This window comes from Danio aesculapii, chromosome 6 (assembly GCF_903798145.1).
Source record: "Danio aesculapii chromosome 6, fDanAes4.1, whole genome shotgun sequence".
NCBI lineage: Eukaryota > Metazoa > Chordata > Actinopteri > Cypriniformes > Danionidae > Danio > Danio aesculapii.
In genome coordinates, this window is record NC_079440.1 from 56,991,156 (window position 1) to 57,005,862 (window position 14,707).

The 14,707-nt window shown below is 39.4% G+C and overlaps 1 protein-coding gene across 1 annotated transcript in view; it reads left to right on the forward strand.

Annotated features, from left to right (window-relative positions):
- Positions 1-2,544: 2,544 nt before the first annotated feature.
- The window catches only part of LOC130231266 (tubby-related protein 1-like), a 55,694-nt gene continuing 43,531 nt past the window's right edge, over positions 2,545-14,707 (forward strand). Inside the window, exons 1-3 of the mRNA XM_056460755.1 lie at positions 2,545-2,580; positions 3,071-3,395; positions 4,476-4,527. Coding sequence (XP_056316730.1) covers positions 2,545-2,580; positions 3,071-3,395; positions 4,476-4,527 — 413 coding nt within the window. The remainder of the gene's footprint in view (positions 2,581-3,070; positions 3,396-4,475; positions 4,528-14,707) is intronic.

Genomic DNA, 14,707 nt, shown 5'->3' on the forward strand with positions numbered 1-14,707 from the left:
CACATTTTACTCAATCTTTATTAAATCCCCTGTGTTAATCCTAGACAATGATATATCCTTCAATCTGTCACTAAATAAAAGCTATTTTTTTTATTTAAAAGCATCATAAAATTAAGAAACGTACATTAATATAATTATTGCAATTTTTTTAAGTTTAGAGCGTTTTCTTTGTCACATTTTACTCAAACTCTATTAAATCCCCTGTTTTAATCCTAGACAGTGATATATCCTTCAATCTGTCACTAAATAAAAGCTATTTTTTTATTTAAAAGCATCATAAAATTAAGAAACGTACATTAATATAATTATTGCAATTTTTTTAAGTTTAGAGCGTTTTCTTTGTCACATTTTACTCAAACTCTATTAAAACCCCTGGGATAATCCTAAACAAAGATACATGCATCAATATCTAGCTAAATAAAAGCAAAATGTTTTATTTAAAAGCATCATAAAATTTAGAAACATATATTAATATAATTCATTATTGCATTTTTAAAAAAAGTTTAGAGTGTTTTCTTTATTGTCAAATTTTACTCAAACTCTATTAAAGCCCCTGGGATAATCCTAAACACAGAAACATACATCAATATATTGCTATTTAAAAGCATTTTTTTCAAAAGCATTATAAAATAAAGAAACATGCATTAATATAATTCATTATTGCAATTTTTTTTTAGTTTAGAGTGTTTTCTTTACTCCAACATATACATGTGTACTGTATGTGGCTTTTAGTTTGGGTATGTCATTTGTGCAAGAAACAAAAATATTCACATTGAAGATACGCTCTTCCTAACATCGATTAATTCCAGAAATCTGGAGAAAATGAGAATTAAATGGCATATGTTGTATTTAAATAGAAGCATTTGTACTATACACGTCTGACTATGTTATATATCGATATTCAATAGTATTATTACTATGTATTCTACTTATATTTATTATAATATTTTGTAAATGTGTAACATTTACTTATATTTGTATGCTTAACTCGAGTCTCGTTGTTTTGCTTTCAGTCTAATGCATTTCATTCTTCCCTGTGGTCTCAGTCTCAGTCATATCTAAGGCTCATTTCCTCCAAACATGTTAGACATGGAGGAAGAATAGATGCGTGTGTGGTGCACCACTTAACAGCCAAGCAAAAAGTAACAAAGAAAGATTATGTACATTTGTTTTCATCGGTTCTTGTGACGTTATTTTTTGTGGTTTGTTAGGCGAAGCGCTGCTCTTTGTTTTGAAGGCCTCAGATTTGTATCATAGCAAAAACGAGTGTATTTTATGCTCATTGGCTTTTATAATAATACTGGAGATAGCAAATAGCAGTTTTGTATGACCTCTGAAAACTGTTTATATAAAGATATTGTGCGAATGTTTGTAGTTTACGTATAATAGAAATTCAAAGCAGCCACGCATGGACACAAAACAAACAAACCATGCAAACAAAGCCATGCAAAATCACTAGCGCCCTATTACTTTTGCCTCAAAACATGTTAAGAGTTCATTTATCAAAAGTAAAAACAGTCTAACATCCGAACCAACAGAAACGAGACTCATTATAATGGCGGCGACAGAAAAAACAACACGTGCTAGAGGAACATCGACGTCGAAAGTCGACGTTATTGCAGCGCAAAGTTAAAATGCAAGGTGAAATGCATTCGAACAGAAATGAAATGCTGAAGTACCTGAACGGGAGCTTTTTTCGCAGGACGACATTGAAGACTCCGGATGGGGTGTTACTGTACGACAACCAATAAATATTTTGTAAAAAAAAAAACAGCAGGGAGGAAGAAAGAAGGGGAGAGAGCCTTTCCACGTCGCTCGAAGACAAGGGGAAAAGCAGAAAGAGAGGTGTGCGAACGAATAGCCCGTCTCACACGAGCCCCTGCCAACGCTCAGCAGATTCAGCTTTGCCCTCCTTTTCGCCTGCCCACTTCAGCCATGCTGCCAAAACCAGCGAGAGAACGAAGGAGAGCGAGGTCACAACAGCACGAGAGAGCAAAAGAAAACAAAGCAGCGACTTTCGCAGCACTTTTCACTCTACATCTGATGCTGTTGTTGTTGTTGGTTAGCAGTCAGTGCTGCGTGTTTAATACCTCAATGGGAGTTGGCATGAAATGCTAAACACCGTCACCTGGCTCAGGCCTGAAGGCGGGGAGTGGAACTTGGTCAAAAACCAAGTGAAAAAATCTCAACGCATGCCTCAGGTTGTTCAAATGACAATATCAGGTAAATGTACTTACTCAGTCCAATCAGTCTGAAGATCTGACATATTCCCTGAGATTAAGAGTTAAGGCGCCCAAAAGAAGTCTTTTGTCAGCATTTGGCAACCATCCCAGGTACTACAAGCTTTCAATTCCTGTTTTACAGAAGTCATCGCAGCATCTATAGCTGTCTTGTCATTGCCTGCATTTTTAATACTTTGAAATTCCTCCAAATGAAATTCGTGGACATCAGCTTTTTTGCAGTGGGAATGTTCAAAGTGATTCAAAAGTTGCCAGCTTTCCAGCTGCAAACAAATCAAGCCTACTTTTGGGGAAAGAGTCCTCCATGCGGAGTTCCTGCTGGGTGAAGCGAGAGCACAGAGTGAGAAAGTTAAACCCGAGGACAAAGAGAGCAAGAGTGCGACTTGTCACAGCGACTTGCGGCGAAACTTTGTGGCAACGCTTCGCTATATCCTGCTCAGCTGCAGAAAATAAGCACGTCCCAGTCAGACCGCCAACAAAATAATCCAGTGTCACCCTGCCAAAAAGTGTGCCGCCCCTTTCCTGAGGGAGCAGAGATGGTGACAGAGAAAGAGTTGCAATCGTCGTCTTCTCCTTTCAGGCATTGTCATGGGCAGCACAGTGTGTGACGTCAGCGCCCCCTCTATCCTCCTTTTGTTATTTGTCCAGTTAGTACTATCCTCATGTCGCATTTTCTCCCACTTTTGCTCTCTCTCGAGTACAAGAATTTTCTATTTCTTGCCATCTAACTGGGAGAGAGAGAGAAAGAAAGAGAGAGCGACACGGATATAAATAAAGCACAAGAGCTCAAGTGAATAGAGACAGAAAAGCTGCCCTTACAAATCTCTCAGCCTGTCTTCCTGCCTTCCGACCCGAGCGCTTGTAAAACTTTCAGCTGTGGCGTCCGGGGCCGGCCTCCATTGGCAGAGGTTCAAGAAGAGCGCTGGCTGCGTCTAAAACTCCCGGAGGAAGAGCAGATCACACATAGAGAGCGAGAGGGAGAGAAAGGGGGTCGGCTGGTACCCATGAGGAGGCTGCCCGTGCGGCCAGTAGGTCAGGGTGAGGGGGGCAGGAGAGGTGGCTCATGTGCCAACGGCAGCTGCTCGGGGAGTTCAGACAGGGAGCATGAACTAGAGAAGAAAGAGGACGCTCTACATCCCAAAGCTGATGATTATGGTGATGCTCATTCTCACTTTCCTTCAGCTTATTCCCTGATTAATCAGGAGTTGCCACAGAGGAATGAACAGGCATATGCTTTACCTGCGGATGCGCTTCCAGATGCAACTCGTAACTCAGTGCTGAGAAACACCCGCACTCTCTTATTCTTGCACTACAGTCACTTTAGTTTATCCAGTTCACCTATACTGCATGTCTTTGGACTTGAAAGGAAACTGAAGCACCCGGAGGAAACCTACGTAGATATGGGGAGAACATGCAAACTCCACACAGAAAGACCTCATAGTCCAGCTGGGACTTGAACCAGCGACCTTCTTGCTTTGAGGCAATCATGCCAAACACTTAGCTAATGTGCCGCTCTGGTGATGCTCACTGTACCATTGTCTTTAAAATAAAGCTTTTGAGGCCACTCCTAAATAAAAAAGCTTTCGGTAGGAGTCCGCTAGGATGTAATAAAAACCACAACTCCCATGATTCCACATTTGCCATAGCATCATCAAAGTACAGCTTTGTTTGTTGTGAACACATGCCCTCATTCATTCATTTTCTTTTCGGCTTAGTCCCTTTATTAATCCAGGGTCGCCACAGCGGAATGAACCGCCAACTTATCGAGCACGTTTTACACAGTGGACGCCCTTCCAGCTGCAACCCATATCTGGGAAACCCACCCATACACACTCATTCACACACATAAACTGTGGCCAATTTAGCCTATCCAATTCACCTGTTCCGCATGTCTTTGGAGTGTGGGGGAAACCGGAGCACTGGGAGGAAACCAGAGCAGTGGGAGGAAACCCCAGTGAACGCAGGGAGAACATGCAAACTCCACACAGAAACGCCAACTGACCCAGCTGAGGCTTGAACCAGCGACCTTCTTGCTGTGAGGCGACAGCACTACCTACTGCGCCACTGTGTCGCCGCAAATAAATGCCCTCTTGCAGTAAAAAAATAATATTCTGTGCCTTTAATGCACAATGTTAAAAAAAAGTTTCGAGCTCTCACCTCCGCCCACACTCGTCAGTGCTGCCAAGCTGACCAGTCACAGGGCTTTCGCTACGTGTACGTGTTACATTTTTTTAGAGGTGCGCGTCAGCGACGGCCACGGCGAGGGGCTATGCGTCCATGCGTACGCGTAAGCGTGAACTTGACGCAGAAGTATAAATCAACCTTTAACGTATACCTTAATTCTGATTGGCTGATTCAACAGAGAATGTTAATCCAGGAACATGTCCTACTTGGTGAAACTAGGTTAGGGTACAACTCTCCTAGAGTCAAAATGTTGAGTTTTGACATTGTGCACTAAGACCCATTGAAAATGATGTAGCTAAGAACTATACACTTATTCTGGTGTAATAATCTAGGACGTTTGTTGGCGTACCAGCAAATTTAATAATGTTAAGTAGAACCTGAAAATAGTCCCCACCTAGGTAACTTCCAACGTGACTGGCACGTTGGTTATATTTATGGAAATTGGCAGATTTTCAGCTTAGCTTTGTAACATTATTGCACCTGCTTCAGCCATGCTATAGTAACAAAGATCCTTGATTATTATGCTAGAATGAGAGTATAGTTCCTAGCCATATTGCTCCTAGTACACTACAGAAATGACTACAGAAGAGTCATGCCTTATTCACACTAGCGACAACTTTGTAGCTGCCTGTCGCTCTGGGTGGCGACCTGTTGCATACGCAGGTCTGTGTAGGTATTTACAGCAAAAATACAGCCGGCCCCTGAGCGTTCACGTGAGCTCTATTGGTGCTTCTATTGGCTGTCGCTCAAGAAAGTTGCTATTCATTTGCATAAAGTTGAAGGATTCTCAACTTTGTCGCGTCGCATAGACGGAGGTCATCACGCCAGAAGTCGCTCAGTCTTTGTTGAAATAAATGGTCACTTGTGTTTGGACTGCGGGGGAAACCGGAGCACCCGGAGGAGACCCACGCCAACACAGGGAGAACATGCAAACTCCACACAAAAATGACAACTGATCAGGCGAGACTCGAACCAGAGACATTCTTGCTGTGAGGTGACAGTGCTAACCACTGAGCTACCGTGCCACCCTTAAACCAATGTTGACATTTTCATTATATTTATTTATTTTAGGGCTCCATTCTACTTTTAACAACACTGTGCTACCTGTGACCCCATTTGACAGTGCTCTAGATAGCAAATTAGCTTTGACAGAGCGATAGTCCTGACTTTTTCTGTGAGATCTTGCCAAATGGCCCCAACTGCCTTAATGACACATAATGGCTGAAGCTGAAGGACGAACGTAGGTGCGTTACTGGAGTGCTGGAGGGTCTAATCGTCTGCTCGGCGCCAGCAGCTGAAAAACTCTCCCACTGGAGCCATTACCCAGAGTCCCACAGCACTGATGTCATCCAGTGTAAGGAAACGCTGAAGTTCGGCTCACTTCCCCCATCTGTATGCGGTGACATTAGATCAGTTCAGCCAAAATTGAACATTTCCTCATTTACTCTCACTCAAGTGGTTCTAACACTCAGCTTTGAATGATGTTGGGGAAAAAAACAGCAATTGACATTCATAGTATAAAAATGCTATGGAAGTCAATCAGCTGTTTCAGTCCAAAGATGTAAAAAAAAAGTGCACGTGGCTGAATTTATTCAGTAAATGAGTTTCAATCATAGTTTATGCTATTTTTTTCTTATCGGATAAAGTTTATTCAACATGCACATACATTTTCAAAGTTTATGTGCATCTTGGCATTTCCATTAAGCAGTTTTTTCAGCATAGCCTCATTCTGAAAATGTTGCTCTATATATTTCTGGAGGTCGCGAATTATGTAGCCAGAAGTACGTATGGCTGCATTTAGTCTTTAAAACGAACGCTACGAGGAGGCCTTTTCGCACTTACCCGCTGAACGCTTACCACTGTGTGGATGGTTTTCCTGCTGTTACCAGTTTAGCCAGTGGCTCGCTGTGTACGTTGGCACACTTGAGACACAGAGAAGAGTTGACCGTGATGACGGGGTTCGAGTCCGGAAAAGAATGGTTGCAAAAAGCAGGGTAAACACAAAAAAAGCCAAAAAATAAAATAAACAAGTAAATAACAGGGCAAGAATGTGGTACAATCTGAAAACGTGGTAAAAATCAGCATGTTCTTTTTCTGGATTTCTTTTGAAAACACTATTGGTTGGGTTTAAGGAAGGAGAAGGGTCAGTCATTCAGGCGACAGCGGCTTTATTTAAGATTTTACTTTAGATATTTTGAGTATTTATGTGAGAAGAGCAGGCGCGAATGGCACTCAAGAGAGAAATTTGAGATCTGAAAAAGCGTACACATCAGCCTCCGGTGGATTTACATGAGAAAAGAAAACGCGAATACCACTCATAAGAGAAATTTGAGATCTCAAAAAGCGTACACAGCGGCCTCTGGTGGATTTATGTGAGAACAGCAGGCGTGAATGGCACTCATGAGAGAAATTTGAGATCTCCAAAAGTGTTCACAGGTGGTCTCTCGTCGATTTTGTGGGGGAAAAAAATGCAACAAATATACCTCCTGGAACGTATTTGGCATTCTCCAGAAATGTATATTGTGGTAGGTTTTCAGAATGAGCGTGGGTTGATTTTTATTTATTTATTTATTTTTATGTGATATTCTAAAATGTGCATAAAAATAGGTTAAAGGAAACATAACTAATAACTGTTTTTCCCTTTGTGTTGAACAGAAGAAAGAAACTTAAACATGTTTTTTTGGAACAAGTGATGGATAAGTAAATGATTTTTTGGGTGGGTATGCCTTCAATGCAAAATGAGCAAGCGCTTGGTTTTAACATTACCAATAGAGGCTTGTCACCGGCTTTGCAAGTGTATATAATTGGCCATGGGTCGTTACTTTCAGTGTAATCTTTGCACATTTTTCATTTACACCTTAAACTTACACCTTAGACTTTACACACCTGAAACTTGTCTATAGCACTTGTTCACTGCTGCTCTTATAGTTGTGTGAATTGCTTCCTTGGCCTCATTTGTAAGTCGCTTTGGATAAAAGCATCTGCTAAATGACTAAATGTAAATGTAAACTAGCTGAGTAAAGACTTAAAAAGAAGTTTCAGCTGAGATTCCTCTTGTTACATTGAAAGGATAGGTCCTAATATGACATTGTGAGTTGATTTTTACATTGTACACATTTGAATGTGTAAAAATCAATCTTGTTTGAACATTTTTAAAAGTTTAAAAGGTTTAAAAAGAAGCATTATGGGTTTTGTGAATTTACAGATTGATTTGTGCTGGCGGCTGTTACGTGGTTGCTAAAACAATCTGGGGGGGCTAGGATGGTATAAGACATACAGTAGGTCTCAAACTCGATTCCAGGAGGGCCGCAGCTCTGCACAGTTTTGCTCCAACCCTAATCAAACACAGCTGATCCAAATATTCAAGGTGTTCAAAACTACTAGAGACTATTAAGCAGGTGTGAGTTGGAGGTGGTTGAGGGTATTCTGCTGAAGAATTTGCCCTCTCCTGTGGTTTGTAATGTAATGGACAGCACAAATGTCTTGATACCTCAGGCTGTTGATGTTGCCATCCACTCTGCAGATCTCTTGCAAGCTCCCATACTGAATTTAGCTCCAAACCGTGATTTTTCTTTCACCAATCTTGACTGATTTCTGTGAAAATCTTGGGTCCATGCAGGTTCCAGTAGGTCTTCTGCAGTATTTGTGATGATTGGGAATGCAGTTCAACAGATTATTCATCTGAAAAATCCACCTTCTGACACTTTTCTAAATGATCAGCAAGAAGTCAAGATATTATTTGTTACAACTGAGATCGACGACAAGACTTTGTCTGGTAGTGTATGATATTCTTTCCTATAATATGTCTCCTTAAGTTTTTTGCTTTTTACATCGTTATCTGTAATTAAATGAAGTCTGATTGCTTGGAAATGTTTGAACACGCCTCTTTCCTGTCAGTAGTACACTCAGTTTTAAGTAGATCATGTTGCAGTGAAACACTTTAAACAGACTTCAGTTTAAGTCACTGTATGTAAATGTACTGACTGTGCATAATTCATCAGCATAATCATAGGATGTTGCCCCTGAATGAGGTCTAATATCCGTATTGACAGTCTTGCATTACAGATCGTGTTTCTATTTTTCTTTCGAGGCGATGTCAATGGTTCCTGAGGGCATTATCACATGAACTTTAAGAGTCGTTCTGGGTAATCAGTGCCTGACAGAACTGCACAAGTTTGAGTTAACTGTTCATTGAACAGCTGGTGACAATTTCACATAGTTATTACATAGCACAACAGGGACCAAGGAAAACCGTGTAGACAGAGCATAATAAAACATGTTAAAGGATTGTGTTTTAAGTTACATTACTCACAAGGATAAAGTAATGTTTCTGACCATGGAATTGTTAGGATAAATGCCTATTTTAGGTTAAGTCAAAAATTGTATTTTTGTAAAATTCCTATTATTATTATTATTATTAGTAGTAGTAGTAGTAGTAGTAGTAGTAGTAGTAGTAGTATTAGGGATGACCCGATCAGATTTTTTTGCCCTTGAGTCCGAGTCATTTGATTTTGAGAATCTACCAAAACCCGATCCGATACTTCTATAATACATATAAAAAAAAAAAGAATAGAGCGAAGAAGCAGATCCAGGATGTTCCTTATTTTTTATTCAATTCACCTTATTTTAACATTCAGCAACTCAGTTAACAAACAATCAAGTAATAAATAACATCAATTCTTCCCTTTTGGACTTTAGTGCAACAGTAAATGTAAAAAAAATCGAATATAAAAACAAATAGCACCTCAACTTAATACACCCAGCAGTCAATCCCAAGTTTATATATCTCAAAGTTTGCAATGTCAATGTTGTTGTCATCAACTTTATAATACCTCCAGACCACAGACATACTCGCGCTTTCCACTTCAAGCTGCATTCATGTTCTACTTTGCCGGCATTTAACCAATAGCATCTCTGCAACAAAGTGATGTCATGCTGCACGCGTTTGCTGTTTCTGTGTGAAGTCAAGAAAGAGGTCTAACTCTGTGCCACCGCATAACTAGATGTGATAAAAAATAATGAGTATATATATATATATATATATATATATATATATATATATATATATATATATATATATATTCAAGTCCTGATCGGGAGGTAACGTCCGATTCTGATTCAATGTGAACCCGATCATCTGATCTGAACATTCCTAATTATTATTATTATTATTAATTATTCCAAAGATTAATCTCTTTAATCAGTTACTATTAGAAGCATTATCATTGTTTTTTTTAGTTTCAGGGATTACTGTGATATTGCTCACATTTTCTGAAGAAATAGACTAAAACACATTAGCATGTTTTGTAATTGTAAAGGAAAACACTACTAACATTTTAACAATATTTTTGCTATAATTACAAAGCCTATTTGCATAAAAATAATTTTTTAAAACCTACACAATGGAAATTTGAATGCCTCAAACTGTTGAATGTGTTAACATGCTGTCACATGAGAATGTTGTTGGATCAGTTTTGTCTATAGGCATGTTGTAGCCAAGGTCAATATATTCATGAAGAAACATGATCTTAGATCAGCATTATGATGTGGTTTCAGTGGAGGGACTTTGGTAAGGCGCAGCAGAACATTGGGGGCATCTATAGGGAAGTGGTGTGTTTTTACATGTCACTTTAGATAAAAATCTCAACCAAATTCGTACTGATTCCAAGCAGCTGCATTTTAGTATGATAAATGTCAACCCAGGCTCATTCTGAAAATGTACCCAGATCTCCAATTTTTCTTGTGATTGCCATTCATGCCTGCTGTTCTCACGTAAATCCACCAGAGGCTGCTATCGACTGACTGAGCAATCGACTGACCCACCCTACTCCTTCCCTAAACCCAACCAATAGTGTTTTCAAAAGCACTGATTGACCTGCTGACCCACTTCCCTAAATCCAACTGACAGTGTTTTCTAAAGCAATCCAGAAAAAGAAAAGCCTTCGCCTGATTTTTCCACATTTTTAGATTTTACCACATTCTCACCCTGTTATTTACTTGTTTATTTTATTTTTTGGATTCTGTTTTTGTTTTACCTGCTTTTTGGAACCGTTCTTCCCTGGACTCTAACCCCGTCTTGCAGTCAACTCTGCTCCACGTCATGAGTCTGGCGGCGAGCCACTAGACCAGTGGTTCTCAAACTGGGGGTCGCGACCCGTGCGGGGGGTCGCAGAATAATTTCAAGGGGTCGTGAGAGTAATTTAAAAATTGCATAATTTTCAGTGATTATAATATATATTTTTCAGTTTTACAAGTGAAAGCTGATATTTACAGATTTTCTTAAAGAAATTACTGATTAGTATTTTTTTAAAAGTGAATGGAACATCATAACTGTGCAGCAAATAACTTGCTAGTTATCAATACAGCACGCATCTGGATGTGAAAACCGGTACTGCAGAGATGGATAAATTTATAATTCGCACATTTAAAAATGTTGAGGAAACTGGACAGTTTGCTTGAGTCAGCAGAACCATCTACTTTGACTAAGCATAAGAGCAAGACCCCATCACACCAAAATAGGAAACGTCAGAAATATTAGCATGAATTCATAAAGTATTTAGGACACATTCAGGCATTATGTATCTTTGCACTTGAAACGCAGCGCTAAGGAACAGTTTAAACTTGTCATGTCAACTTGCCGCAGTAAACAAAGCCTGCAACACTTGCTCCGCCTTCGCGCTCTTCTTATTGGCCCACTGCTTTAGAACTGAACACGAATAGATTGGTAAAAATCAGCTGTCAATCACTCAATGCCTTCTGCCTTCAGATGACAGAAGCGACAACCGCGAAAATGTAACGTGCTGAAGATGAGAGAATGAAAACAACACTGACAGATTTAGTTTTAGAATCCACCTAAAGCTACAAATTATGGCACATCTGATTACAGATCATGTGGTAAATGTTTATCCACTTTTCGAAGAGTGGATAAAAGACTTCCATTGGCTTCAAGTCCGCTATGATAATAACTAAAGCTCACTGTAAAGTCTGTGGGACGGAATTTTCAGGTAACTGTTTGCCACATCTACACATTCACACCTGTACACCATCGCAAAAGGGCTTGCACTGACTAAGATTAAACTAATTTTGCAGCTCATGAAAAGACTGGTATTGCTAATAAAATGACGTAGGCAAATAATAAGGTATGTGTCAAAAGCATCTGTGCAATATCAAGCAGTGCGTGTAGGGCTGGTGAGCGGTCAGTGTATCTTTTGGTCACTCAATTATGTTATAAAAATGTATTTTCTGTCGGCGCCAGTGGTGTAGTAGTTAGTGCATCGACACATGCACTCCGGTTCTCACAGCGACCCGAGTTTGATTCTGCCTCGCGGTCCTATGCCGATACTTCCCCTCTCTCTGTTCGCCATGCTTTCCTGTCAATACTCTTTACTGTCCTGTCTAATAAAGGTGAAAACCCTGAAAAATTATTAGGATTTTTTTGTGATAACGCGATTTCGTTGAGACATATTTTCCTCATGCATGTGTGTATATATATATATATTTGGCTTGTTAGTTTTGATTAGTGTTGATTTCAAACGCAATAAATTTGTTTATAAAACTTGTAGTAACGGTGCTCATAATTGGTGGGTGCGACTAAATTTTGTGCTACCAAGCAAAATTGTTAATTTCGAGCCCTGTAATGTATAGTAAATATAGTTAAAATATTGTGAACAGCTTAAAAGAAGTTATTTTTATTGTTTGGAAATGCTTTGGTAGTGGGGGGTCGCGGGTCACTGGCTTAAAAGTTTGAGAACCACTGCACTAGACAAACAGCGGGAAAGCTGTTGACACAGAGGTAAGCGGTCAGTTGGAAAGCGAGAAAAGAAACGGCATCATAGCCCCCCATAGCGTAAATTTTAAAGACGAAATGCAGCCATGCGTACTTCTGGCTACATAATTCGTGATCTCCAGAAATGTATATAGGGCTACATTTTCAGAATAAACCTGTGTTGTTAAATCCACATAATAAATGCAGCCCCATAGCAGCTCACTAGAGTATCTGAACAACTGTAACCACAGAGAACATCCTATTAACTGCAAAATAAACACCCTGTAATAGTAACACCCTGGTGTAAACGCACAATATTCTAGAAACTGTGTTGCAATGCATTCTAGTAACATCCTAGTAACCCTAAAACAAAGATTTGTACCATTTTTTTTTTTTGACTGAAAATGGAGAGCCAAGTACAGGGCAGTGGGCAGTTCATTATTTTGCAAACTATAGACAAAGTACACGGCGGGAGGAGGGTTAACCGATTAAAACAGTGAGAAACCTTGTGGATCTATACATTAAATGCAACTAGACTTCCAGACTTAAATGACGAATGATATTTTTTTCCTTTTGTGTAAAAATGTTTTCTTTTTTATTTGTTCTACAGACTTTCATTACATATTGTTGGATTTGTATTTATTCGCATGGGTTTTCTCCATGGTTTCCTCCGGGTGCTCCAGTTTCCCCCACAAGTCCAAAGACATGCGGTATTGGTGAATTGGGTAAGCTAAATTTGGCATATTGTATGTGTGTGAATGAGTGTGTATGGATGTTTCCCAGTGATGGGTTGCAGCTGGAAGGGCATCCGCTGTGTAAAACATATGCTGGATAGGTTGGCGGTTCATTCCGCTGTGGCCACCCCAGATTGATAAATGAACTAAGCTGAAAAGAAAATGTATGAATAATGATGATGACAGCTATAATAAAAAATTACTGACAGTATCGCTGACTAATAAAAGCGAGACTAGAATGTGATTGAGGGATGTATTTGGGTTAATATCCAATCAGAATTAATCTTGGTGTGTGATGCATGACACACACACACGCACACATTTGAAAAGTAACTAGTCCACAGATGTGGGATGCAATTACATCATCATCTTCCATGAGGAGTAAACCGTATGGGGAGAAAATAGCTGATAAAAACAACAAATCTAAAATGACATGAGCATGCCAGGAAATCATCCCAAAATTCACGCAAAGGTAAACTCAGATCTTTTTTATTTACCTGTGTGTGTGCTTTTGTTTAACTGAAATGATAAAGCCTCTCGCTGACCTTTAGAGTATGCATACAATATTTAAAAAGCCCCTATTATGCATTAAAAAGGTCACATTTTGGTTTTGGGGGTGTCCAACAACAGGCTGATATGCATGCAAGGTCAAACATACTTTCATTGTCTTATAATCTGCATTTATTTTTACCTAATTATCCCAGCGACTCCCATATGAATCGTTCAGAGATTCATTTGTTTCCAAACCCCTTCTTTGCAAGAGGCTAATGTGCGCTGATTGGACCAATGACAGTCTGTTGTTAATGGTCAACAGCGTTCAGCACAAGACAGAGCGAAATGCCCACCATGGCTTATCAACATTGTTGAAGTAGTCAGAGTGCAGAGCGAGTATGTGAGTATACCTTTCCCAGGAGTCTCCTGAATTTTAGACCCATTTCCCGTCACCCTCCCGTTTTGTTATTTCTCTTGGAAAACTCCCGTACCTATAATTCTGAGGTATTTTTTGCAAAAATAAACCTCAACCACTGACTCTTCACAGTTTCATCTTTGGATAGGAAAAATAATACTAATTTTCTCTCACACTTCCAATAATATCCAGCTGAGCACAGCGTATTCGCGACGTGATTCAACTGGGGTCTGCTACAGTGTTCTTATTCTTCTTTTTCTTGCTAATGTGTTTGTGGGCAGGGCCATATGTTTAAATTTTCCCGGGTTTTCGCGTGCAACAAATGGGTGGGGCTTACATTCCGTATTGACATCGCGCCGGCACGGCTAAAGACTCGTTATCAAGATGATTCATTTGAACCACTATGAGTCGACTCTTTTATAGAGGAATCAGTAGTTTTAAACACGCCACACTTTCAGATTTAAGCCATAGCTTTATATTTCACTTCACTTAGAGCTGTTACACACTACATGGAAGGTCATTTTCAAAAACCCGTAATAGGGGCTCTTTAATTAAATTACACTTAAAATACAAAAATCTCGAGTAGATTTAGTCGACTAAAATCTTATGAAATTTTGTCAACTAAAACTAGACTAAAACTAAATTGATTCAGAAGACTAAAGTATGACCAAAACTAAAATGGAATTTTAGTCAAAAGGCTAAGACTAAAACTAAATTAGCTGTCAAAATTAACACTGCTTTGGGCTGATTTCTGCTGTCTATTCTGATAAATCCCTTGCCCAAAGAGCACCGACACATTATTTAAGCTACCCCTGAGCACTTTTTGTTTGATTCTGGATTTTTATAGACAAAGTTGTTGCAACCACCTGGAGCATCT